The sequence below is a fragment of the Sylvia atricapilla genome, chromosome 4 (genome assembly GCF_009819655.1).
Source record: "Sylvia atricapilla isolate bSylAtr1 chromosome 4, bSylAtr1.pri, whole genome shotgun sequence".
In the NCBI taxonomy this organism is placed as follows: Eukaryota; Metazoa; Chordata; class Aves; order Passeriformes; family Sylviidae; genus Sylvia; species Sylvia atricapilla.
The window spans coordinates 66,335,286-66,362,424 of NC_089143.1; the positions used below are offsets into that span (position 1 = coordinate 66,335,286).

Below are 27,139 nucleotides of genomic sequence, written 5' to 3' on the forward strand. Positions count from 1 at the left end.
TTTGTCATGAAGCAGCAGCTTCAAGAAATAAGAGCATATAACCCCAACTTAACTGTTACAAATCTATTTATGTTACATTCAAAGTTAATGCTAAATTCAAAGAAACTCCTTGGAGTCTAAAGTACCATAATAAAAAAGTGGAAAGGAACTCAGTTGTAAACTAAACTTAGCTTAGTAAAGAAAATTAAATTAATTTCGAAGTCCCTTCTTGAGCAAGTCCATGAATGCTCCAGACAGAAGACAATGAGTCCTCTTTAAAGGAAAGAAGGAAGCTCTTACTGGTAAAATGAAACAAGGTATTTATGCTGGTTTGTAACTAGATCTTTACATGAAACTTCAGAACCTGGTTTACAAAACTTTTGTATTTTAAACAAACTCTATGGCCTTTACAAAGATAGTGTTGTTTCTTTTTTCCTTTTTGTGGGACAGAGGGAACATTTTCAAATATTAGACATGTATCTTGCCCTCAGCAGAAAGTTTCAAGTAAGACATTATGAACAAATACCTGCTGTTACAATATACAAGAGGCAGAGCAGCAGACCACCGCTGGTTCCCTAACAAAACTTTATGTTGCAGACACTCACTCTGGTGCTGTCAGGGTAGACACAGAAAACCTCAAGCTGTGCAAAGTGTGTAAGTACTTAAATCTGTCCTGGTGAACTCTCCTTTTTGTAACAGGAAACAGATTACGTATAAGCAGGTCATATATTAATGTGAACCTCACTGTGCAAAGATGAACTCTGCTCTCCCAAACAGGAGTCCTAACACAGACCTCAGAGCCAGCTTCTGTGGGCAGCATTCCTCTTCAGCAGGGATCATGAGACAGACCAGATGCACAGCAAAAACCCACGCTATTCTAGTAAGAAAACTTAACTACAACTGTTTGTCTGAACCATATCTGCTTTGAAGCGTGCAGAATTATTCTAGCCTTTATCCTAAGCATTGCCTCGAACATCTGTGATGTAGTATTAAGCATCTGATGGCCATGAGCAGAGGAAACTCTGTTCTTGCACATGACCTTTTAGCTACTGGAGAGCTGACACTGGACATTTCTGCAGTTTTGTGCTCTTCTGCCACAGGTACCAATAAGTCTACCTAGACAAATTATTGTGCAGCTGCACTTTAGGAAGCCAGTACTTGAGAATGCTACTCCTGACGCTGCTGTGGTAAAAGCCATTAGGATACGCACGGTGTTAAAGCCAGCTCAGCCTGAGAGGACAGCTGATGCTGCAGTACAGTCCCCCACTCTGTGCCAGAGGTGTGACTGCCATGGCAGAACTCAACACTGAGAACAGCTCTCCTCAGGGTCACTCCGTTTTTGTTCAAGGGCATTAAACATGCCAACTTACAGCTGAGTAAGAGGAACAGGAATGAGAGCAAAGTACCTGCGCCTCAGTCACTTCATGTCAGTCACAAAGATACAATTCCAGCACTTTGAACTAGTCTGGCAGATTTATGTACAGCCATAAATGATGCTTCCTTTTTATGTGAGGATATTCACCTCTCCCAAGAGTCATGAACTGTTTTTTGTAGCATGAACAGCAGTAGAAGATGAAGGGCACGGCTGAAGATAGAACAGCTGCCAAACCCAGAAACAAGATTGGGATTCTTCACTTGTTTACAACAGCAACACCTCCTATGGGAGAACTGCTGCAGGAGTGCCTGGTTAACATCTGGATTTGTTTCTGGGACAGAGTTCAAGTCACTGAAGCATTACAGTGCAACTTATTTTAGTTTGTTATGCTGGGTAAAGAAACCGCTTTTCATGGTTAAAAGTAGCCCACTCCCTCTCTGGTAATAGGAGGGTGGTTTGAAGTCCATAGTGACTGGCTTTAGCAAGTGCTGCAGTACCTCACTGACTGACTGAGCATTTGGAATATATTTGGGACATACATTGGACCTTGACAACGTTTAAGACATATGGAAGAAAACAGCGATTCTACTGTGTAATACATTGTAGACACTTTCATTAGAGAGCTAAATGACCAAAGCTAAGTGGTAAGCTATGCAAGTTCATCAAGTAGATTCCATCTTTGGGGTAATAATATCCAGTTTTTAAGATCTTTTCTTTTGGTCCTTGACCAAAAAATGTACATGCCGAGCATCAAGGCTTAAGCTCTCAGCATTTCTTTCAAGCCTGCACCAAACAACATTTAAGCAACCTCAAAATCAGGGTGGTGATACCCAGTTTGCACAGCACTGTTTCTGTTACTTCTCCTCCCCAGGATGAGATACAATCAGGATATAAATCGAATTCAAAACAAGAGAAGTGGAAGTAGCTGAATGTGCAATAAGACATTTTCAAGAGAAAGCTACACAGCAGGTCTTGAATGTTCTCCCCTTTCATGCTGTTCTCCCCAGCATCACCCTGTCCTAAGCAATGTGCAGAGACCAGGACTGCCAGCACACGGCAGAGCCACCATGCTGGAGCAGTTTGTGATGGGGACTGGTAGTGGTATGGGAACCCAAAAAACGCTTAAGCTCATACTATTCAGTTCCTATGAAAAAGACCATACAATTCTCATGGTACATCAACAAGATGGGCTGGTATGCCAACTAACCTCTATTTTAATATTTAAATTATAACAATACAATAACTAGAAAAGGTCAGTGCTTCAAGTGACAGGTTTTGCCACTTCAATTCCAATAGTTTTCCAAAATAAAGATGCGATTAGATCTACACTTGAGCATCAGTAGTGCAATACAGTATCCTTTCCTGAATAAAGGAGCTGAGGTTTATCCACAATAAAAGCTTTAAATAAGGTAGATTGTTGCCATTTATATATCAATTCTGTATGTTTGATATAAAATATATTGGGAAAGCTTCAACTGACTTATACAATCTACATTTGGCTAAAGCTCCACATAAGCAGCATCAGTGGAAATGAACATCAGAGGTGTACTTAATATAAAACACTTTCAAAACTACTCAGCAACAAATGACAGAAGTTTGGCTAAGAATAACTGAACATCTGAGGTGTGTACCAGACAAAAAGAATGGACCCTGTGGTTACTCGCACTATTTTAATGAAGTAAAAGAAATGCAAGGTTTAGTCCACTTCCATTTCTCCGGGGGGTTTGGTCTGAGGGTTGTCCTTGGCCGGTTCGGGTTTTGTTTCCGCAGCGCTCTGTCCGTTCACTGGCCCGTTGTGTTCCCCGTTGGCTTTGGACTGCCCGTCACTGGGAGCTTCCACCTTCGGCTTGGGCTTGGACAGAATGGGATTACAGAAGCTATCCAACTCCTGGTTGTGACACAAGTGAGACGGCAAGGTCATTTGGCGGCACAGCAACTGCACTCAGCTACAAGGTCTCTACTTTGTTTCTGGTCCCTAATGGCTTGGAATTTCATTGTCAAGGACCAGACTTCTCTATTCTACCAAGTCTAGAAAAAACTTCAAAAAAAGCCTTTCGCTACCCGAGGAGCTTCTGATTTGTTACAAACCTGTGTGACAATCCATTCTGTACAAACCGGGTGCTGTAACAGGGTGTTTTAAAAAGGCCTGTGCAGAGGTACTATTGTAAATCAAGAGCCAGCACTGAAGAGTGCTAGAACTGCTGCTCCCTCTGTCACCATCTTTTAATAGCTTTAAAATATCTGCAGATGTAGAGATTCTGGCTCAGATCTAGGCTAAAATCTGGTTCAGGAAAAGCTGATTAGAAAGCAACAAGTACAATGGTTTTTTTTTTACCTTAGATTTTGCTATTATTTCTGCCACTTTGACAACTGGATCCTGAGTTAGACTGAGTTTGTTCTGGGCATTCATTTTGCTGTTCAACCAATTCATAGCCTCATTAATGTATTTTTCAACTTTCTCCATCTCAGCAGGATCTAGGTGGTCGTATTTTTCATCCTAAGGAGAGAGACAGGTATTTGTATCACCAACTAAAAAATGCTGCTCACCCAATTAAGTTCATCTTAGAAGCTACAGAAGCACCAGTAACAGCTGTAAATTCAGAGACCCACTACAAGTGGTACCAGCCACCATAAAAACACATCAATCTTTATCTTCTCATGAAGAAGCTCTTTCTGCTAACAACGCAGAACAGGTTTAAAGTTCTCAGGAGCAGAAGTACAACAACCCTTCTAAAGCAGTGTAAGAGGTAACTTTACGGGATTTGTTTAACAAAAACACCTATAATCATTGAACAGCTAAATCATTTGGCTTTACCTTATTTTTGTATGCTTCTACTGCTTTCATAAGGAGCTGAATCTTCTTTCCCAGTTCATTTAGAACTTTTGGTCTCTCTTCATGTTCCATGCATCTTTCCTGGATAGGCTGTCCAAATTTCTGGAACAACAAAGCACAAAGATCTTTACAAAACATGTATTTTGTTTAGTCTGCTCTAAGAATACAAAGAAACATGGGAAGGAAGGCTGCCCTTAACTCCTTTTCTCACCCATTCAAAATGCCAAGTCTTTGCATATTGCTTTAGTCCAACAACAAAAAAAAGCAGAAGTTTAAACACAGGGATAGTGACTGTCCTTTCTAGGGTTGATATTTCGCTGTTCTCTGCAGAAAGAGCATTTGGAACAATGCATTTGGAACTGAAACCAGTTAGGCTTCAACAGATGCTTTAATTTTCAAGTAGTTAATCTGAAAACTTGTAATTTTATCCACTGTTTGCTTTTTCCTTCTCTTGAATACTGGTATCCAGGCAGTTGCCTGGATCTAACTCCAGATTCCATTAGTTATTCCTCCCCCTGAGGAAATGTGACTGGAGAGTAAACAGCTGGAACCCGAAGGCTAGACACATTCTTCAGCTTACTACAAAGTAGGTAGTTATTCATCAGAACTCACATTTTCCCCATGAGATCCTTAAAATCTGAAGCACCTAGGGGTACTTGTCATCAATAATCAAATGATACAATGGAAGCTGCTGTTAAAGCACTCCAGAGCCTTTATTGTTGCATATTAGACCAAAAAATTGGTCTTGCTATATACATCTATAGGAAACCACTGAGAACAGGAAAAACAGAATATATATTCTGGAATGTAATTCTCATTACCCAGGAGTGCAGTCAAACTGCTCAAAAGCCTCTTTCAGACTATAAGAAGTCTGACAAAAAATTCCCACAGCGATTACATCTACTGTCATTAGTGACAGTCTGCTTCATTTCAACCATTTTCAAATTAGGAACACAACTCACATTGAACTGTACATCTAGTTCTACATATTATGTTCATTTAATAACTGAACATACATAACCTGAACACCCCAAACATACAGGAGTAACTTTTCTAGCCAACAACTTAAAAACCCTTACCTTTAATTCCTGAAGCTTATCCATGTATACTTGTTTTGGCTGGTCCTCTCCATCTTCATAAAGCCAGTTTTCTGTGTCCTCCAACATCAAGGTCAGCTTGTTTGAATCCTACAAAGCAAGTTATGGACACTCCAAGTCAAAAAGGAGCATATCAAATGAGACTCCTCTCCCTGGCACAAACCCACCCTACTCAAAAAAGGACTGCTTCATCAGCTTCAAATATTCAAAGTGATCGTGAAGGAAAACAGTAATTAAGAGACTTCAAAGCCAAGATTTTACAGTGATGAGAGAGGCAGGACAGCCCTTCTCATGTGATTTGCAGGTGAAGTTTATCAGAGTTATAAAATCAGTCCTGAGGCTATTTAAGACAGTCCATGCACCTCTGAGGAGTGTTCCGTATTATCTGTTCATTTCCTTTTTTATTCCTACCCACTCATGCCATTCAGAAGCTCGTGGTGATGTGTCCTACTCTCCTATGCTGACCATAGGGTGTTTGCTTTCTGTCTGCATCCCTGATCCCTCCTTGCCACTGAGGAGCTTCTCAGGCAATACAGAACTCTGTAAGTCAAACGTCAGGTGTAAGTGTTAACTGGAGCTTCACTGCTGGAAGTCAAGCCATCTCCTATTCCAAAACTAGCCCAAGAGACCTCTGCAGCCTCCACAAAACACACACTCAAAATTTATAAATACAAAGGAACCTCTTCCAACAGCTGAAACATGCAAGCAAGTCTTACCTCTTCAGTGATGAATTTCTCAAAGACTCCGCACAGCTTGTCTCTGAATTCATACACGTATTCCTCAACAGCATTCTTAGCATCATTTCGTTCTTTCTCAAGCTTGTCTTGCATCATCATCTTCCCCTAGGGTGGAGAAAGGCACACTAAAACTGAAAGCTCTTTGCAGTGTCAAGCTTAGCGACTACTCTTGAAACTGTACCAGAGAACTTGGCAGAGGCCTCATAATTCACTGTTACTGATTAAAATGTTCACCTCTGAGTAAGTCATCACTACAAGCACAACGAGAATGGGCTAAGTTAAGTGCAGAGAAACTGAATCATTTCACCAAAAACCCAAACCACCACAAAACCCGTTACAATTAAGGGCAACTTCCTAAAGAATTCTACATTAGCTAAGTCGATGATTGCAAATATTTTTTAGATACTTATTTACAGTGACATTAATTTGAGTGGTCCCCTCTTCATGCTGCTTACCTCATTTTCTATATAGGAATTGATCAGATCCTGTCCCAGCTGCCTATAGAGGCTCGCCTGTATAGGGAGGTCAATACTCTTAACTTTTGTTTTAGCCTTTGGCTGCGAGGGATGATCTTGCTTTTCTCCAGCAGCAGCCTATGAAAAGAGTGACACTACTAAGAAACGTCCAGAAATCTAATTATTACTACATTTATGCTCAAAAAAGACACACAAATGAAACTAGTTAGGACATCTACAAATTAATACTCTTAAACAGATTCTTATGTAAATTAAGCACCTAATTATTCCTCTGTATTCAAAATCACTATTACCTTAGTTTGGAACCAAACAGGTGAAATTTAATTTCTTTAAAGAACTGTTAAGAAAACTTGTTCAAAAGCTTTAAGCACTGCATGTTGTTCTTCACAATGTTTCCTAACCTCCCTAAATTCCATCTTCATTATAAAACCAGGGTAAACCACAGAAACCTACTTCAAAGTGTTAATCATGCTACGTTAAAAATTAAAAGTGCTATGGTTTGGATTCCTTACTTAACCATCTCAATATAGCTGTCCTCTGAACACAGTCCCATGATTTCCAACTAGAAAAATCAGTAAGAATACCAGGAAAAAAATGTCTTATCAATACTGAATACAAACCTTTGTTTCAGTTCCAGCATTTTCCGTTTCCTCATCTGCTTGGTTCTGTTGTTCAGCTTGACTTTTCTGCACACCTTCTTCTTGATCAACCTGCATTTTATCCTGCAGAGAGTTACATAACTGAATGCAAAGGTTTGCTGTAAGGTTTAGGATTGATAACAATTACAGTAAATCACAGACAACATATGAACTTCAGAATCAATCTTAAGAATGTATGCTTCACCATGTTTAAACAGGCATTTTGATGTAGTATTTGTATTTTTATCTTTCAAATTAAATGAAAATTCTACTCTGCTGCTTGATGTTGCTGTCTGTCTCCATTACATAATTACACTAAGTCTTGTGAATACTCACTTTAAAATAGAAACAAATACATATAAAATGAAATGAAAGAACATTCTAGCAACACACCACCAACACTGGAAACAACAAAAGGATTCTCTATGGAACAGCCAGAACTTTGACCTCCTATCATTTTTGACCTAAACTTTAAAGTCTGCAACCCAAAGTAGAAGTAATTTAATCACTGCAGTTATTACCTGCATCTGCCTCACAAGACAGTGGAATCAATAAAAATTAGTTTCTGTAGTAGTAGCCTCTTAGGAGTACATGAACAACTATCTTCCCTCCTTGCCACCCAAAATAAAGAGAGCCTCACTTCAATTTTTCATTAAGTTTATTGCTTATGCCTTATTCTAAATATAAAATTCTGAAAGATCCATGTCATCACTGAAAAACACTTTTAATGACATAGTAGTGGGTAAGCCTGAAGTTTTCAGGACGATTTTAATACTCAGAGATTCAGAGCATTAATAACTAACAAGCTGTATCTAAGGTCTGAAAGGTCCAAGATTGCCTCCATTACAAGGAATTAATTTTTCTGGGTTCACAAACTACATATGCATGTAGAATAATTTACCAGTAGTTCTGCAAAGTAATAAAAATGATTGTTTAAAGATTTCAAACTCTAGCAGAGGTGCCTATGTTGCAGTTTAAAGTGGAAAACAAGAAGGCTACCTCTACCAAATTTAAAGTTTAGTCACTCCAGAGTAGGAAAAAAGTAGTATCTAAATCCTCATTTGCTGTTCTTACTGTTCACACAGAAAAGCCAACAACTGGAAGGAACTGCTTTGCCTACAGGAAACAGCTAGAGAGGGGAAAACAGGACACATAGACACCACAAACCTCCTCCTCAGAGTCGAGGGGATCATCCTCAATACTGAAAGGTAATTGCTGACAAACACCATTGTAAAACAGAAGATGGGTTAGATGAAAGAAGTGCTACAAATGGAAAGCCTGAGCATGGAGGCAGCTGCTCTCATACTGAACTCAGCACACTCCCAGTAAGCTCCACATGCCTCTTACACTAAATGCCAGCTCCAGCACTTCCAGCCTGTGCTCACTTCATTATGAACATCACATACGGAGCACTTGCCCACAAGGAACTGCACCATGCCCAGCATTTCAAATATGCCCACATTCCTGGAAAGCAGCGTAGCATTTAAGAAGTTGCTTATACCAACTGTGTAAGGCTAGTTGTGTAACTATTTGCTCTAATTCCTGTAGAATGTCCAACTAAAGCGGGAGAAGCCAAGGCCAAATCTTAGGAGAAAGGCTGGTGGGGCCAGCACTGGTGTTGCTGTTTCCAGCTCCAAAGTGTTCACAGACACCCAGTCCTCAACTCTGCCCTTTACTTTGCAAAGGGGCACAGCTGCACCTCACAGGGAGCTACTTTCAGGAGGCAGTGCAGTTTTCCATGTATAAAGAAACACCAGATCTTTTTACTCATTGAAAACACAGTTTGTGAGGAAAAGCCTTTAGAATTAATTTGTCAACAGATCTCATTAAACACGCTGCCTTTTGCTAGCAACACTAAATAATGCTAAGAATAGGAGAAAGATGATAAAGAACAATGAAAAAACTACTCCATTTTTTTAGAATCCATTTTCCCATTCTTTGTTCACCGGCACTTAAGCAATGAACATGAAGAGACGTGTTACATAACCAAAGAAATAATTTAAGGGTGGAGAAGCAGTAACTGTGAGAAGCGGAACACGGCGATTTACCCTGCAATTATGGGCTCTGTTGTCAGAATGACAGTGTAGATGTTTACAAGCTTTACATACCAGCTCCTCATCTCTGCCTTGGCTCTTACTTGCTGACTCTGTGTCCATGGGGGTGTCGTTGTGATCCCCCTCGACGCTCTGCTTCTCTATGATGGAGGCGCTGGCCACGCTGAACAGCCCGTGGATGTTGACACGCACTTTCACCTTCACCTTGGAGTTGTCGCCGTCGTGCTGGGGACCAACGTTCTGAATAGTGAAACGCCCTTGGAAACAACAGAGGTGGCTTTAATCGCTGTGCCAAAATGCCAGAGAAAGGAAAAAAACCCCAAACATGTTCCTTTAACAGTAACTTCACGTAACTGAAACTATTTGGAAACTTTCTACTTAGTTGACAAATCCTACAGTGCAAGCTGCAGGCAGATAAACTAAAAGCTGGCTCCCCAGCTATTATCAGTTCACTGGTAACTAGCATGATCTTTTTGCTTTATCTGTATTTCATAAAAAAACAAGACAGTACTTTACTAGGTGTTCTACTCCTCTGTTGCCTTCTGTAATCAGCTCACTAGAGAAACTAATCTGATTCATCTCAAATGGTTTCTTTTGTCCACGTAACTCAAACTTCACACTGAAAAATAAAATGTTAACAGAGATAAAAGATTGTGTTTGAATTTTATAACATGGCTGCACTACACTTTTTGGAGAATGAACAGTGCTTAGCAAGGTTTCTGACATCAGTGGGGTTGATACTTTATTTTGCAACTTGCTGAAAATTTAAGTGTAGATGATATGCTTTTGTAAAGGAGAATGTTTTGTCCTCAAGACCATGAGCTTCTTGCACAGACAGCCAAACAGATTGCAGCAAGTTTGCACCAGATTCATAGATCAGTGAATAAAATAATGAAGTACAGACCCCAAGGAGTGTACTAATAACTGCAAGTGAGGCAGCATTAGCTAACAAGAAACCTATTTATATAATCTAATTCTTTAGACTCTATTACAGAGCTTAAAATGAAGAAACATCTATATTTTATAGTCTCAGCTTAACAGAAAGAGATGTGACAGATAGCACGGGACAAGTTATCTGTCCAGACAGGCAGCAGCTCCTTTTATCTAATTTTTTTGAAAAATCCAGGCTGGCAGGTACATAAGATCCTTATCAATTTTATAGAGACTGAAAGATCCAGACAATAGAGCACTAAACTCTTTGTGCCTACTTCTTTTGAAGCATTCAGAAACTGTTAAGACAGACGGAAGAAAGAATGGAGTATTTTTTCCAGGCCTGTCAAACAGAGATGTCAATATGGTTTGCTCACCACATTTTAATCAAGAAGCCTGTGCTGAGCCTTTCTAAAGAACCTAAGCCTTTCTGTAAGCTAGAAAATATGGAAGTAACATATCTTACAAGAAAGGAGAACCACTTTGCTGTATCAACAGGAGTTAGGGATGGGGGGTTTATTCCCATGTCTTTACCTATTCTGGAATCAGGATAAGGCACTTCATGTGGATGGGTATAATAAGCTTCCAAGTCAAAAGGCTCTTTCTTGTGGAAAGTAATTACTTTTGAGAATGGAGCAGCATGGTTCTTACTGAAGACTTCACACTCCCTAAAGCAATAAACGTTAGACAACATTAAATCTCTGAGCATAACTTCATGGACAATCAAAGTCAAGGTATGTTAACAATCAGCAGCCTTGATAACCAAGCAGGAGTGATTTAGTTTAAGTCAGTTTTTAATAAGAGTTGGAGGTTGAAGGCCTCGAGGTCTCAAAAGCTGGACTCTGCATTTTATGTCACACTTATTAAAAATTAGGCAACCTCACCCCAACCTTTTAATTAATCATATTTCCAATTGTTAAGCAGTAACTGGAACCCAAAAGGTAAAATGCTAAAAAAGAAATTAAAATTTCAAGTGTTCAAGTGCATAGCCTGAGGCTTGGTTTTTTTCCACAGCTCAGCATTTTTATATCCAAACACACACTGTTTTGTAGGCACTGTACAACTTACCCTGTTCCTTCCTCATAAGATGATTTCCATCTCAATGTTATAGAATAAGGAACAACATCTGTGATGGAAAACTCACGCACTTTAAAAGCTGGAGAAAGAATTGCACACTAGGAAAAAAAAAGACCAAAAATTTATTATATCCATGTAGTCAAATAAATAGCAAGTACAAGAATTAATACCTATCATATAGGCCACATGGAGGTCCTGCTTATCACAGACATTTTTAACAGAAACTTCCTAGACTTAATTAAACTGAAAGACTTAGGTAATAGATGTTATCTCCTCAGTGATTTTCAGTAAAGACACCCAGCAAAGGTTCCAAGTGATGACACAGAATTGGAACAGCAGAATTTGGCTTTTCAAATTTAACAGGCCTTTTTAACGAACATGACACAGCAGCAAATTAATGAACATAACAGAATCATTTCTGACATGGTCACTGTCACCAATTAGTGAATGAAAAAGTAAGACTGCAGCTTGTTTCAGCTGCAGTACCTTTTGCTTGTGCTTAGCTGTATTTCATTAGTACATTATGCTAAAGAAGCAAGTCTGAAGTTTTATTTCAGGAACTATACCTGCAAGGCACAGCCTCTTGCAACAGCTTCATCAGCATTTAGCGTGGTGCTTATCTCTTTACAGAAAAAGTTAGAGATCTGTTCCTTCACTGCTGGAATTCTAGTAGCCCCACCTACTATTTCTATACTGTAGATATCTTCACGCTGAAGTTCTAGAAAAGAGAGTGCATGCCCTTAAGTTAGCATCAAGATACTAGAAAGCTATCTTTGGAAACAAAAAGAAAAGAACAAAAAATATGTTCTCGTATTATCTAGACACTGTGACAAGCACTGAACATATTCCATGGCTGACACGATCTTTAAAACTCTTTGTCCCTCCTCTTGGCTACAAAGTTTTCTAGTTGCATAAACCTGGGAAATGCAGAAGCCAAGCATCAATGAGAACAGCTGTTCTTTGAAGTGTGTTGTCCATGTGCATCCACTTTCTGCTGTGCATCAACACAGAAGGGTGAAACTGGGTAATCTGCACTACTGGACAATACCTCACCTCTCCCAAATGAAACCAACAAAATGAAACCTGAACAGATCTCATTTTATGTATCCCTGGCTTAATTTTGCTTGCCAAAAGAGAAAAGAAAACCTTTTAAGCCAATGTATATAAATATAAGTATAAATAGCACATTGTGCTTGAAAGTTAACTTTTAAATTTTGGAATCAGGTTATGTGTATGAAGTCATCTCAAACAACTGTCAGTCCTTGAACAGCTCTGCTCAGCAGTTGGGCAGGGTTTTAATTCCTGTATTTGCTATCTAGCCAAGTCACAAGATCAGCAGAATTCTTCCCTTTCTTTTAGTGGTAAGTGCTGGAACTGGGGGTAAAACCTTTCCTGTTGAAGTCTAATTCTCTCCTTTACACTACACCAGGCAAAAAAAAAAATTACTTTGTTATTGGCACATGCTGTAGGTAATCCATTTTAAGAATATACTGGCAAATTACCAGGTCAGTGAGGACATGTAAGTATCACATGGAACAGGCTGACCAGAAGGTTGCAGTACAGAATAATACATTTTACCATCATCATTTTAGTTTGGTTGTTTGGTGTATTTTTAATAAATCCAGAGTGCCAACCTTTTCCATGACACAGGGTGAACGAGGGTCAATAACCAAGGTTGCAGAGTAGCATGTGCACTGAATGAGGCGGGAATGGGCTCATGCATTCATGGCAAGCATATGAATGGAACTTACATTTAACTTTTCAGTATTTAGCTTTGCAATTCTAATAAATACAAAAAATACATTGAAAAGATAATCATTACAGAGATCAGGAATGACTGGATTACTAGCAGCACCTCAAGTGACTTCTACTCACTGGCTTGCTCCATGGCTGCTCTCAGAGGAGGCTCCACTCTGGCCAGAAGGGCAGCACACAGCTGCTCGAACTGAGCTCTGCAGGGCAGGGAGAGTGCTTGGTGTTAGCAGGCTGCTCAGAGACCACAGCCCTCTGCCCCTCAGTGGGAACAACACCCAGTACCTGTTCATCTTACTGGAGACATCCAGGTCATTCATGAAGCACTCGATGTTGAGGGGAAGGTCAGAGGCATTCGCACTCATCAGCTTCTTGAGCTTTTCACATTCCTGATACAATCGCAGCAGGGCTCGGGGATTCTCTTTTACATTCAGTTTGTATTTTGTCCGGAATTCTTCCGAGAAGTAATCTACCAAAGCCTCATCAAAATTCCTACCACCTACAAAAGGGTCAAAGGTAGTGGCCAAGACCTGGCAGAAGTCAAAGAACAAGATCAGAAGTTATTAGACAAGGTTTGTTCTGTATCATTTACTCAGTGCAGCAAGATGCGCCATCATCGCCTTCCACACGGCTTCAGGTGGCATTTGGCTACCAGAGACAGGCCCACAAAAGCATTCAGCCATCAGTAGGTCACAGACAAAAAAAGCCTCCAAACCAGGAAGCAAACACTGTTCAGCTTGACTTCACATCCCACTGGATTTATAGAATTACAGAATATTCTGAGTTGGAAGGGAAGCACAAGGATCATCGAATCCAGCCCTCAGGTGAATGGCCCATACAGGGACTGAAAAACCTTGGGGATTTTCTCACAAGGCTCTAACCAACTGAGAACATGAGTTCAGACTTTGAACTGTCATGGATGGCACCAAAAAAACCCCCAATACCTTGGAGCAACTCAATACAGCTCAAGAATATCCCAAGAGTGAATCAGTTGCACAACTACAATGCTTATGAGGCTCCCTGAATACGCAAGTATTTCAGGGATACGACACAAAAACTGTGCAGTGTTCTTAACTATCACGCACTTTCCAAAACACACTTTAGGATGCTTCACTTCTGCATTTTACAAAAACTGACTTGATTAAATAGCCAAAACCAAACAAAAAGGTTTTGTAGTCCACATTAAAAGACTGTTTTCTATAGACGTTTGTTTTCTTAAAAAACCTAATCTTTCCACAGAGCAGCATTTTGAGTTTTAAATACTTCAGGCTTTTAATGTATGACTTAATAGATTACCTTCAGTTTTCCCTTGTTAAAAGCACAGATGGAAACCTGATATGCAGAATGCCCCATATCTACAAAGACCACATTTCTTGGCTTCTCTTCCAAGGCTGGCAGATCTTGCTTGTATATTCCATAGGCCAGTGCAACTGGAAAACACCAACCCATAGAAGATAAGGGCAAGGCACACAGCTGCAGACCATGCATTAAAAGCACCACCAAGAGACACACACTGCCCATGTTTAACCTTTATAAACACCTTCGTAACTCTTATTAAGAAGTCAAAACCATGTTGAAAACACATTTTTCATTGTCAAGAGAGAAAGATGTCAAGTGAAGGTTGAGCACTTGGAAAGACTCACCCTGCATTTCAGTTCTGCTTGTAGCCAAATTAACACTGCAGTTTGTGAAACTGCACAGATTAAGACTCATGCCTACACCTCTCCCTTGGAATGCCCTACTTTCAGATTATTTTACCTTAGCTTTGAAAAATTCAAGCATGGCCAAGAAACAAAGAAAATGTTTTGGAATACTGGTTTACATTAATCTAAGCTTTCACTACCAGCACTCATTTGGAAAGCTTTTTGAGACTTTCTAACAGCAAAGAGAATCAAGAAAAATAAAAATTACTGATTTAAGTAGCTCCAAGTTTAATCCCCATGAAGTGTTATGTATTTCTATGCTCTACCCTACCATTCACCAAAACCAGAAGGAGGAAAAAATTACTTCGTAGGATCAGCTGTGCCATTGCTATGGCTGACAGGATTGCCACAACTTTCAGCACATATCCCAGCTTTATTTCCAAAGCTGGTCCGAGTGTCACCGTGCTCAGCTTAGCACACCCCAGCTCTCATGGTGCCTCCCAAGTGCTGCACACACCACCCCAGTGCTGTGTTTCCAGTTCCCAAACTGGACTGGGCAGTACCAGCCTGGACAGCTCTCTCCCAAGCGCCATTGTGTAACAGCAGGGTGTCATCACCCTCACATTCAACAGCCTCAACGGCCTCAATGCACAAAAAAAGACCTGGCCTTTACCTGCTGTAGTTTCATTCATCAGCTTCAGACAATTTAATCCTGCAATCTGTGCAGCTGCCATTACAGACCTCCTTTCAGCATCAGTGAAGAAACTAGGGACCTGTTTCCAAAAATAATGACATTGGATATTATGGGTTATGGATTTTTTAATTTAGGGTAGTCAGACTTGCCCATCAAGCTATCCTATAAATGTCATTACCACAAAAAACTGTTACAAGCTAACCTCAAATTAATAAGGCTGTCTGAATAAAACAGCTAGCTAATTCATTTAAGTGCATATTTTAAATAAAAGTTCAAAATATGACAAAAATGAAGTGGCATCTGGGGTTATTTTAAATAAAGCAGATTTTAACACACACAAAAAAGAAATCTTAAAAATGCTTTCTCAGATTGTTTTAATGAGTCTTTCCTCTTAAAATCATCATCATTCTAGAAATATTTTGTGCAGGACCAAGTCAACCCAACAAATATTCACACACAGCCCCACAGTAAGTCAATGGCAGAAGCATTGCAGCAATGCTGGAATTGAACCTGTATCCATTTTTCAGATATCATTGCCACCACAGTGCCAGCTTACAGTGTGCTACAAGGTTCAGTGCCACCAAAAATAGCCACAGCACCATCAGAGCCCATTTAGGATCTGGCTGCAATCAGCTGGCACCTCTTCAGCAGACGCAGAGCTCCATTTTGTTGTGTGTTTTGTTGGCTACCACTGTGGGGAACTGCCAAGGATCCCTGGGCGTGTGGGAGGTATTCTCCCAGTGTCTCTGTACGCCGTAAAGAAGCACAGAAAAAGATCAAAGCAGACTTCTACCATCTGAAGTATGCAGCTTTCCAGCTCCCATGTCTCTGCCTCACAGAGAAGGGGCAACTGCAATCCTTTGTGCCCACACCTCCCACCAAGGCCAGTAAACAAAGACCATGTGAAAGGCAGACACAGGACTTCATAGCCAACAAAATAAAAAGGCTTTTTCAAACAAAGCCAAGCAGATTGGGTGTGTCAAATTATCAGCAGACCCTCAGAGCTCTAAGTTCAGGAGACTCTCAACTGCACTACAACAGTGCTCACCCATGTAACAAGAAAGAAATCTAGCACGAATTTAGGAAGGTTCTTTGGAAGCAAGGAGGATATGCTTACATCTAGGACAGCTCCCATTTCTAACAAGCACTATAGTAATCAGAAATACTGTCTGTAGCCCTTGGAGACAGACAGACTGGATCAGCTTAAGCACTGTGTACTTTCTGAAAATACGCTCTTGATCTAACAACTTTTTCATCTCCTTAAACGTGCCTAAAGAAACATTCTCATGTGGAAAGCCTGCAATGAAGGCCCATTTTTGGGGATATGATTTCTATCCACTACTCGTACCTCCCACCATTGCACAAAACTGCCTATGGACTGCAATAAATATACCCCAACTTACTGAAATCACACAGTCGGCCACTGGCTTCTTCAAAGCACTTTCCGAAGTCTCCTTCAGTTTGGCCAGCAGCATTCCTGTGATCTGCTCCACTGCAAACAGTCTTTCTTCATCCAGGTACCTCACCTGAAAGAGAGAATTGGGATTCCCCGATCAGCCATCCCAGCTTTGCCCTCCAGATGTGCAGCTTGGACATGACTTGTGATGTTGAGCGTTGAGACCCACTGAACACCAGGCCCTAGACACAAGAAACTCGCTGCCCATTGAGCTGTGCTCCCGACAACAAATCTTCAACAGTTCAGTTTTGGGTTTCTTTCTGTGGGAAGTTTAACACCTCGCTTATCTCAAGGGACTATTCACAATTATATAATATTTCTGCAGTTTGTATATTTTGAATTTGAAAAACAACAGCAAAAGAAGAGCGTAATACACGTAGGATCACATTGTCCTATAACACAAGCTAAAAATACAGGTTTTGGAGCAAGCTCAAGGAACATTTGCTTCCTGTAACAGTCACTCAAGCACAGGAGGCAGGGAAGGTGTAACCCAGGCAATTCCAACAGTCCTGCTCTGCTCTGGAAATGCAGCTGAATCCTCAGCCTTCATGGGAGGTTCTGTGTCCTGAATTCCTAACAAGCTACCATCTCTTCAGCAATCCCAAGCACTCCTGCCATTTAGTTTGGAAGCAAATTAAAAGTAACTTGTTCAAATTTCAGACCATTATGTTGTCTTCATGACACTTGGTCTCTGCATGTCTGATGGGGACTAATAATCTCACACTGTAATTACACAGATTTGAAGGTAAATCTAAAATCTAGTAAGGTCAAGCGAAAAGCTGATGTGACTACGGAAAACTAACATGGTTGATGAGAAACCTCAATGGACACCTCGGAGAAAGTACAGACTTCTTTAGAGACACAGGAATGTATTTAGTTTTCTTAAGGAAAATATAAGTGACCACAAAGGAGTGAAGTGACAAGGGCCCAAAGTGCTCATCTCTTGCACCCAAAGCTCTCACTCACCTTTACTCCTACAGAGCCATTTGGCATCTTCTGAAGTTCATAGGGAAGTTTGGCCCTCTCAGCTTGTATGTAAGGATCTTCAAATGCTCTTCCATGCAGTTTTTTGAAGCCATGCACTGCATTTTTTACGTTTGTGACGATCTGTGGCAAAGATATTTTTATTACCCATGACATTCTGACACAGAGGACTGTGCAGAAAGGAATTTTTTATGCTGGGCTTAATGCACACACTGACCTGTGTCAAGCCCCACACATTCACTGAGAAGAAAATGTATGAGGAGAGAGGAAGAATCATCTACATTTTAATCTATGGCCTCTATTAGAAAAATTCATATGTACTTCTCTCTGCAATATCCATTAACTTGCTGCCATCAATTTTCACTGTACTTTTTATTTTAGAGCAGCTTTCTAATACAGAATGAAATATGAAAGATCCTATATTGTTGCAGTTGCTGCCTGCAGGAACTAATGAAGTTATTACCTACATTAACCTTAAATGAACCTTCAACAAATTAACACATTTCCCCTCCTTTAAAGTTCTCTTCTAATTCAGATCTCATCTAGATGTAAAGCCTTCCCACACCTACTCTCTCATCAGTGTTTTAACCTAGTTGTTTTCAGGACAGGCTTTTAACCAAAGAAAGGACCAAAACAAACAAATCCCAGTGAACACAGTATTTAAGCTATCAAAAGAAACTACTCCAGGACAATCCTCCCCAAGATGAACTGATTTACTGGCCAGAAAAGATTTTGATCCATTTACCTGGCTCTTTGCTGCATTCCCGATGGCTCGGGTCTTGGATCCTAAAGATACACATGCTCTAAATTAAAAAAAAAAAAAAAGAAAAAAAAAGAAAAGAAAAAAATCAGCTTTAAAAGAAAACATCATAAAGTATTTCCATGGTACTTTAGACCCACAAAAATTCAAGCAGAATTCAACAGAATATGGATGTGTTAAGTAACAGCATTAGTTCATGGAGCACCACAACCTGAGGTGGAATTCTAGTAATTTTGTTCTTTGTAAATTAGTTTAGAAACAGCAAGCAACTGCCTATGTTGTCATTCTAATTGAATTTCAGGAATTCTGATGAGCTTAAATGTTCTACAGACCTTATAATGAAGGAAAGGCACTGATATTTACTTCTGGGTCACACGTTAAAACCTAAGAAGCCTGTGAGATTTAATTCAAAACCCTGAACTTTGCCGGTCTGGTTCTCTTGACTCAAGAACCCTTGAGTCTGACAGGGCCACATTCACACTCCAAGAGCCCTTAGCAGCAATCCTTAGACAACAATTAAAACAGCCACAAACCTCGGGAGCTGAACGAGCTGTTGAAGTGCTTCCACAGCTGAGGAGTGCCAGGTACATGCAGCGCCCAGCAGAAAGGGAGTCCTGGGGACAGCTCCCAGACACGCAGGCCTTGGGAAGCTCTGCTGTAATCCACAGCACCCTGCAGGTTCTTGGCTACCCTGGATCAGCAAAGGCTGCCTCAGGCCCCAGCCACCATCTGGCCCCTCAGCACTGCCTCTGGAGATGTTCTTTTCTATTCTGGGAGTTATAACACCACATCTTCACATCACAGGCCTGAAATACAACTCCTACCCAAAAGGCAACCGATCTGGCTACGACCATTCAGGAGTAAGAGACAAACCCAGACTTCACACAGCTCAAATGTAATCGTTTAATGAATGCACAAAGGTCACTCGAGCAGACTGCTTCCTGCTTCCTCCCCATCACTGAGGGCACTGCAGCTTGACAGTATTTTCTAGAAACCTCTTTTCTGACATCCAAAACCTTCTCCAGATTTAACTGCTGCAAACGCAAGAGGCATTACCCCACATTTTCAAACACGTAGTTCAGCTTTCCCAAACAACTCTCACAATTTTTAACGTCACAGCACTACAGTTCCCAACTATGCCTTTTGATAATTAGGGGAAGTCAGATAAACGAGCAATTTCCACAGCAAGCAAATAATTTACAAACTGATGCTATTGCATCACGCCTTTTCAGCGCAGGAATCTGCCCCTGCTCACACACTTGCACATTGCCCCATGCAGAGCTGAAGCACCAGCTCAGAGCCACCACAGCTCCTGCCCTGGGGTACTTCAATCACTCATGTCCAGATGGTTTCTCCCTCCTGCTGCTGGGAAGCACAGATGTCTTCAAAAAAATAAACGTGCCCTCCTTGGCTTCAAAAAATTCGGTCGCTTCCAAGATTCCTCATTACATCATCTTAATTACAGTACGTGATCACATTAATCACACCTGGTGTGAAGTAAGTTATGAGCTATCAGCGACGGTCCTGTTTTTCCACAAAACCGCGGTGGTGAGGCAGAGACCTGGAAGGGCCATTTGCCAGGAGTTTAACGCGCCAGCAGCACTGGAAATGTGTTAAACAGACCTGCTGAAGCTCCCAGCCCAGGAAAAGTCAAGTGTCAGTTAACTTTCAAAGACATCCAGGGCCAAAGGCCGGGAAATTTCAAGTGCTGCTGAAATGCATGGCTTGTTGGCAGAATCTTTTCCTCTTCTTTGTGAAGTATTTGTGCTAAATCTTCCAGGATGACACACGGCCGTACTAACAGCGACAATCCCAAGCACTGGATTACAGAATGTAATTAACTAATAGCTAACTCAAGCACCTGCATGATGTGAGCACCTCCATGGGGACATTCAAATAAGTTCATTTACTGCGTTGCTATGTGCAATAAGGGAAGTTTTGACGACTGAAGAATTGCATCTGTCTACACCACTCAAATCCCACTTGAAGTAAAGACCTGGCTACTATGATAAACTTACATAACAGTAAGGAACCTGTGACATTTCTATTTGTCTTTGTTTGATTTCTCCCAAGACAATATCATTAGAAAAGATGTTCCTCAAGGTCTCCCGTGTTACTACATTTTGCGACAGAAAAGGTCAATAAAATGTCACTTAAAGCGTGACAGGTACTGTCTTTAAGTGTGTGCACACTCCACATGCTGCAATTGCTAACTTGAGCCTGTTTCATAATCACTTTGCAAATATCCTGAAACTACAATAAATCACACATTAGTTTGAAAAATATCAAATGCAGGTAAGCCCACCTGCAAAGACCACACTCCAAAACCAGCTAAAAATTGGAAGCGCTCTTCATCACAAGGGGGAAGGAAACTGCAGCTGCCCGAGGATTCTCTGGGCAACATTTTCACGGGATACTTTGCATTTGAAAGGCCAGAGAATTTCAGTTCTCACTGCGTATCTAGTGCACAGGGATAATTACTTCCTGAGAGTTAATATGAGAAGCATGCTCTTCTAAACAGCAGAAAGAAATTTCAAGAATATTGCCATTAAAACAGACGGCATGCTTTTCGGCAATCAACTCCTTTGCACTTTTAAAAATCAACTTTTTAGAAAGCAAACCTACATTTCTCCGAGGCCAGGGCAGCGGTGCTGAAGTTACTACAGTCTCGCACGGCAGAAACAGCTTTCTCTGTCGGCTACAAGTCCCTTCGTAAGAACGACAAGCACCATCCAACCCCCGATTTTTACGAGTATTACAGGAATTCCTGATTCCTCCTTCAAAATTATGCACAGATGGAGCTCTAAAAATCCTAGACGTATCCCATAGAAACAGAGGAGCAAAATCTCCACCTACTCTTGCGTCTCCCATCATCACGGACGTTGCCCAGTGCCCCCCCTTCCTCGCCAGACCTCGGCATTCCAGCGCCAGCAGACGCGCTGCAAGCAGGAACAGGTTTAAAGGAAGGGAACTCATCGCGCCGCTTTCCTGCTCAATCAACCTCCTCCTCCTCCTCGGCAGTCTCGCCACCACTCATGGAATTGTTAATGGAAGCGCTCCCAGCCCTGGCAGCCGTTCCAGAGCTGGGGAAGCACACGCGCCGCACGGGGATCTCCGGCTCCCCAAAGCCAAGCGAGGACAGCACGCCCCGAGCCGGGCAGCCGCCGGCTCCTCCAGCAGCACAGCGCGGCATCTCAAGGACACGCCGGGAGCCGGGACACAGCCCCGGCCACGCCAGCGCTGCCCGGCACGGCATTCCCGGCCAGGGGCGCTCCGCCGGCTCCCGGCTGGGCGGCACGGCCGCGGGGCCCGGGCCGTGAGGGGGATCCCGCGGGGCGGCGGGCGGGGCCCGGGCGCGCCGGTACTCACGGCGTGCAGCGGTCGCTGTACTCGTTGGCGATGGTCTCGATGCCGCCGCTCCGCGCCACGCCGATGTAGCAGTTGAGGAAGCCGAGGTCGATGCCCACCACGGACATGGCTGCGCCCGGCGCTCCGCCGGCTCTGGGGCTGGTACCGGCCGCGGCTCCGCGCCCGCCGCTCCCCCACTGCGGAGCGCCGGCACCAAGCGGCAGCGGGCCCGCCGTGCGCAGGCGCGGCCGGCGGGGAGCCCGCCCGGGCCCGGCGCCGCTCGGCTCTTTCCGGCAGCGCTCGGCCGGCGCCGCCCTTCCAGAAGGATCTGGAACGGGAGGGAGCGGCGCCGCCCAGCGGCACGCCCCGCGCCCGCCTCAGCGCCGGGAGGGACGGCCCGCCCGCATTAAAGGGCCCGGGAGCCGCGGCGGCCTGTCACCGCCACACGGCCCGCTCAGTGCGGTTATCGCAGCCCCGAGCACTCAGTGCCCAGCGGGGCCGCCAGCACGGGCTGCGGGCAGCCTCCTGCAGCACATGGGGCCCGGAGCACCGCAGAGGGCCGAGGTACCGGCTGGGCCTGTGGCGATAGCCCGGTTAGGGCTGTGTCCGACACACAGGTGCGGATGGCCCCTGGGGCCGGGGACAGGCAGAGTCTGGGCCGTCTGTTCCTTCATCCCGCCCACAGCCGCCAACAGCCGTGCCGGGCTCACAGGTGTTGGGTTGGGCCCTGTGTACTTCCAGAAACAGCCTCGTCTGTTTGCTTTCCCCGGGGAAATAAGTTATCCCCAGCCCCAAGTATCTCTGCTTACCCCGCGTTTTATGGGTATCGGCTATTGGGGATTGAAACTCCGCCGAACAAAATACAGGCTGGAACACAGTTCCCTAAGTATTTACTTGCTTCTAAAAATGACACTGTGCACTCTGTTTCACACAGCAATGTGACGTCTTTGTGACACAGCATGTGACACTGCACTGCTCACTTTTGTTCCACTGGAGAGATCAAAAATAAGCACAAAACGACTAAACTAGTTTAACATTCCTGTCAAGGCTTGATTATCTCTCCCATTTGTCACGGTTTCAATGGTCGATTAAACAACCAGAATTTTCCTAGTGGAAACATGTTCTTTTCCTCTAAAACCCTCCAGAGGCAAGAGAAACCACTGGTACGCAGAATTATTTGTAACACAACTACTCTGTCTGCCTCAGTTATCTCATTTTTACTTGCTAGGATTAGGCTCAGAAAGGCAGACCAGGTCCAGTCCCATCTACAGTTGCCTGGGAGGCAGAGAGCCCAGCTCCAATTCCTGCTCTGCCCTTCCCACCGCTGTTGGAAAAAGGTTCAAGGTATGGCAGCACCACTGAGGCTGAGTCCGAGTGAACAGAAACCTCGGGGGCAAAGAGATGAAATGCCAATGCTCCTGTGTGGTTGTGCGGCCCGAGCCAGCTGGTTCGGGAGCAGACTTGTGCACACATTCCTGACGGCCACCAGAAAGTGCCAGTGGACTCTCTGTTTGCTTGGTCAAGAGTTGGAGATGAGAGTGCAAGCAGGGTAAGGCAAACTCTTGGAGGCGTTTCCTAAAAGGCACCTGTGTGCTTCAGTGTCACGCTGATGCTCAGTCTGAGTAGGAACAAAATCCCTCCAGCCAGATAAGCCACAACTGGCCTGAGCACTGTCCCCCTTCTCATCCTCACTGCCTCTGTGGCAGTCTTGGCCTGGGGCTGCCCCAGTCTTTCCAGCTCTTGGCCTGTGGATCACACCTGGTGTTTTAGCAGCTCGAAAAAATGTTCCTACAAACTCCATGAGCCAAGGGTTTCATGTCAAACTTAATGGTTGGAGTAGGAACAGTGCTTGCCTTAATTTCTTTGAAACCAGACATTTAAATGCCTCCTAAATGCTGCTTCTGGATCCTGAGTTATCAATACTCCCCAAGGCTTGGTCTTTCCCTCTTGAAAATTATCATCTCAGAAATAGTCTTCTCATTTATGTCCATGCTAAGATTTATCCTCAATACTGAGAAGAATCCTCAGAAGAAAGTTTTTAATTTTCTCCATCAATACTATACTAAGTGTTCTACGGGTCTAGGTGCTGGCTCGTTATATTTTTGGGCTGTGTTTTTGACTTAAAATGCTGCCAGCCAGGTAAGAGCCTTTTCAATGCTGTGTTACTATGAACAAAATGGAAACACTGAGAATTTCAAACAAGAGGCAAGCAAGTATTTTCTTGGATTCATTTGCCTTCCTGTAGTAAAGAACACCAAGGAACTTCTCTCCTAATGGATCACTCCAAAAGGATCTGTTGACTGTTAAATATTTATCTGGTGTCACGCTCTGTTGGCTGGTACCAATGGCTAAATTTAGAAAAGCTGTGATCCTTCTTCTGATGCTTCTTTTAAGCTCTACTGGGCAAGTGGAAGGCTTAGGAATTAAATGAGGTCACTCCCATCCTAAGGGTGCTCTGAATTCTTTCAATGCTATTAAAACTTGCACAGCTCATTTTTTTCCTTCTTTAGTATGAGTGAAATAGTTTTATACCAAGTAGACTCAGTTCATTAGTGATCAATAGAGCCCTCTAAAATACATTAAGGGTTGTATTAGGAACCAGCACTGTTTTTTTTTGTCTTGACTAGCAAATAAAACCACACCTTTTTTTTGGGAGAGACAAATCCAAATCTCTCTCATTATGTCAAATTCTAGTGGAGAGAAGATACTTTTATTTTAAACTAATATTGAAGACTTAACTCAGCTACATCTGAAATCCATTTGGAACGTCAAGGTGAGGTTCTGGGTTCTCCATAATGGCAGAAAGACAGGGTTGTGTACTTGAGGGCACTGATAGACACAATCAAATACACGTTCACATAATCAATGAAAGTTAAGTGTCATAACACAGCTAAAAAGCATTCAGCATATTTTGTTTTGGATCAACGTGAATATATGCAAATGAGAGCCTATTTGATAGTGGTTGTTGTTACTCAGCTAACAGAAACCAGTTTTGCTGAAAGCAGCAACTGTAGTATGCTGCTTGTTCCAGAAAGTTATCCCATCTGGAAGACTGAGTCTTAACTGGAGGAATAACAGGTGCTGTATTTAATTCAAGGCCTCCACTTGGATCAGAATAAGCAGCATGATAAGAAGTTGTTAAAATCATACTAATCAGCTTCATTTGTACCTTCAGAACAACATGAATGAAACAGGGATCACTCACAAAATACTTTCGTACACCCACAACACATATAAAACCTCTCATTTTCATATTTCGTGCTAGTAAACCCATTATCTTAGTCTAAATTATTATAATTTATGTTTGTAATAATCTTGGTATCTTCTCTATCCTAGTAATAAGTTAATGACCAGAAACAGAGGCAATTCTTTGGTAAAGCCTCAAGAGGCACAGCACTTTGAAATAAAATCAGCATGGAGTGCAGGCCTGCTGCTCAGATAAAGCATAAAACACTGAAATCACATTTAGTCAGAAAGGAAGACGTCAGTAATGCTAATGGAGTAAGCTTCAAGGTCTGTGATATTTAGGACAGATCACCAGAGGTATGCAGGGCCTTATGTAAGAATTTAAGTATCCCTGGCATTTTCTGAAATGACCTAAGCAAGTTCTATGCCAATATTTATTCAGATTTTCTTTTGCCTTCATGGAATACCAAGAGAGGAGATCCTTGAAATAATAAAGCATTTTGGAACTTACAGCTCTTTCCTGCTATAGGGTGGCAAAACTTCCTCAGGGATGCAGGGAACAAAGTCCTGTTTCTCAAGAGCATTTTTGTGTTTAGTTTTTTAAATTATTTGCTTGAAGATAATTTTCACAGCAAGAATGTGTATTGTGAAATGTATTTCAAATGCTACTGAATGACCTAGTAAGATTATTTTACCCACAAACCTGTCCTACCCCAAACACCTGGCTCTGAGTAGGAAAAGCCAGTCCTTGTTTTCTACTAAAAGCTTTCAGCAAGCTGTGAGCTGAACATACTGTCACAAAACAACAGTGGAAGCCTGTACAGGTTCTGTAAACTGCACACCACATCCAGCAGATAAGAAATGTAATTTTGATCAATTTGTACTGTTAATCCCACGGCAGAAAGACTTGGCTCTTCACTAATAGTCTGTCAAGCACAAATAACTCTTAAGTGGAAAAGCTGTTGCTAACACCCTCATTAGTGCATAATAAATGTGATGATAAAGATTTAAAAGGTGTCCTCTTCTGTTTGTAAAAGCTATCTTAATGGTGTCCATAACATCCAGAACTGAAGGCCTGGTCCTCAGTGATTCTCTGCAGAGGCCAGAAATCCATCTGTATTTGGAATTTTAATAATCCAGCCCCCAGTTCCTGGAACTGTTGCTCAGCAGCACCTAATAGAAATTGATGCACATTGTGCATGCAGACTGCCTGCTTTTCAGTACAGACTGCCTGCACAACTGAAACATTTAAACAGAGGAGATCATTGCTGTGTCTTGTTTTTAACAAAGCACAGAGAGGTGGAGGGGTGGCCAGTGTATTCAAACAGGTAGTGACTTCCATTCACTGAAACACTTTCAGGTCAAATAACTACCATTCCAGTGCTGTTGTCATTCAGCAGAATCCTGATGGATCAAAATCTCTTGAATCTTTCTCTGGAAAGATTTTTTTTCTGTGGGATACCATGCCTTCACTTCCTCTTCACACACTCTTGCTCAGATGTATGAGAAGTGTTACTTGTTTCAGCTTTTGCCTAGAGTGGAGCAAAAGTTAAAAAATCCATGGGACAAAGTTAAAAAAGTTAAAATTATATGTGTAGATTTCTAATGTTTTCCAGCTCTTGGGATTTCTACAGGTGAAAACATGGCAGGCAATAAACCAACTTTTGAAGAAAAAACTCCAAACTGTACTTCTTATACCAAAGGCATCACAAAATTATTAATTCAGCCCAAGTGCAAGGCATGGGGAGCAATAGGTGAAGCAAAGCAGCCAATTCCTGGGATAACCCTGCACAGACAAGAACCAGAGGTAAATTGTCCATTGCAGGCAAGTCAGGAAAGCAAACAGCCCCAGAGACAGCAGAGATTTCTCTCTGTACTGCAAAGCCTTCCAGACACACTTTTTAGGAAATTAATTTTACCTATTTGAATGATTGAAATGTATTTAGAGACATAAACTACCCAAAAATCATCTCCAGTTGAGAAAATCTTCAGGGGTGGTTATGAATTATTTAAATGACACCCCATAACACCTTAAGTTAGGAAAAACCAAACTCCTCTGGTTTCTGCACCTAAAGTTGGCAAAACTCAGTTGTTTTCCCTGCAGAATCGAAACAAATGTA

The 27,139-nt window shown here is 42.2% G+C and overlaps 1 protein-coding gene across 2 annotated transcripts; it reads right to left on the bottom strand.

Annotated features, from left to right (window-relative positions):
* Window positions 1-2,550: 2,550 nt before the first annotated feature.
* HSPA4L (heat shock protein family A (Hsp70) member 4 like) lies at window positions 2,551-22,078 on the bottom strand. 2 transcript variants are annotated; one of them, XM_066318195.1, is made up of 19 exons: window positions 21,855-22,078; window positions 18,471-18,528; window positions 17,708-17,848; window positions 16,689-16,811; window positions 15,265-15,364; window positions 14,245-14,378; window positions 13,234-13,478; window positions 13,072-13,148; window positions 11,763-11,914; window positions 11,188-11,294; window positions 10,654-10,787; window positions 9,244-9,446; window positions 7,118-7,219; window positions 6,477-6,614; window positions 6,001-6,126; window positions 5,267-5,374; window positions 4,170-4,289; window positions 3,690-3,851; window positions 2,551-3,242 (listed from the first exon to the last, which is right to left on the bottom strand). In XM_066318195.1, exons 1-19 carry the CDS (start codon window positions 21,959-21,961, stop codon window positions 3,051-3,053), a joined length of 2,529 nt encoding a protein of 842 aa, XP_066174292.1. In that variant the 5' UTR covers window positions 21,962-22,078; the 3' UTR covers window positions 2,551-3,050. The 2 variants fall into 2 exon arrangements, with proteins under 2 accessions (XP_066174292.1, XP_066174293.1); XM_066318196.1 differs by lacking the exons at window positions 16,689-16,811; window positions 17,708-17,848; window positions 18,471-18,528; window positions 21,855-22,078 and adding an exon at window positions 15,842-15,959.
* Window positions 22,079-27,139: the final 5,061 nt, after the last annotated feature.

Excerpts from the sequence above, each read along its gene's own strand:
- HSPA4L (XM_066318195.1), bottom strand. The coding sequence starts at position 21,961 with ATGTCCGTGGTGGGCATCGACCTCGGCTTCCTCAACTGCTACATCGGC. Across the intron at positions 5,375-6,000 it reads AGAAATTCATCACTGAAGAG|GATTCAAACAAGCTGACCTT; the intron begins GTAAGACTTGCT and ends CTTGCTTTGTAG. Across the intron at positions 4,290-5,266 it reads ATAAGCTTCAGGAATTAAAG|AAATTTGGACAGCCTATCCA; the intron begins GTAAGGGTTTTT and ends TTGTTGTTCCAG.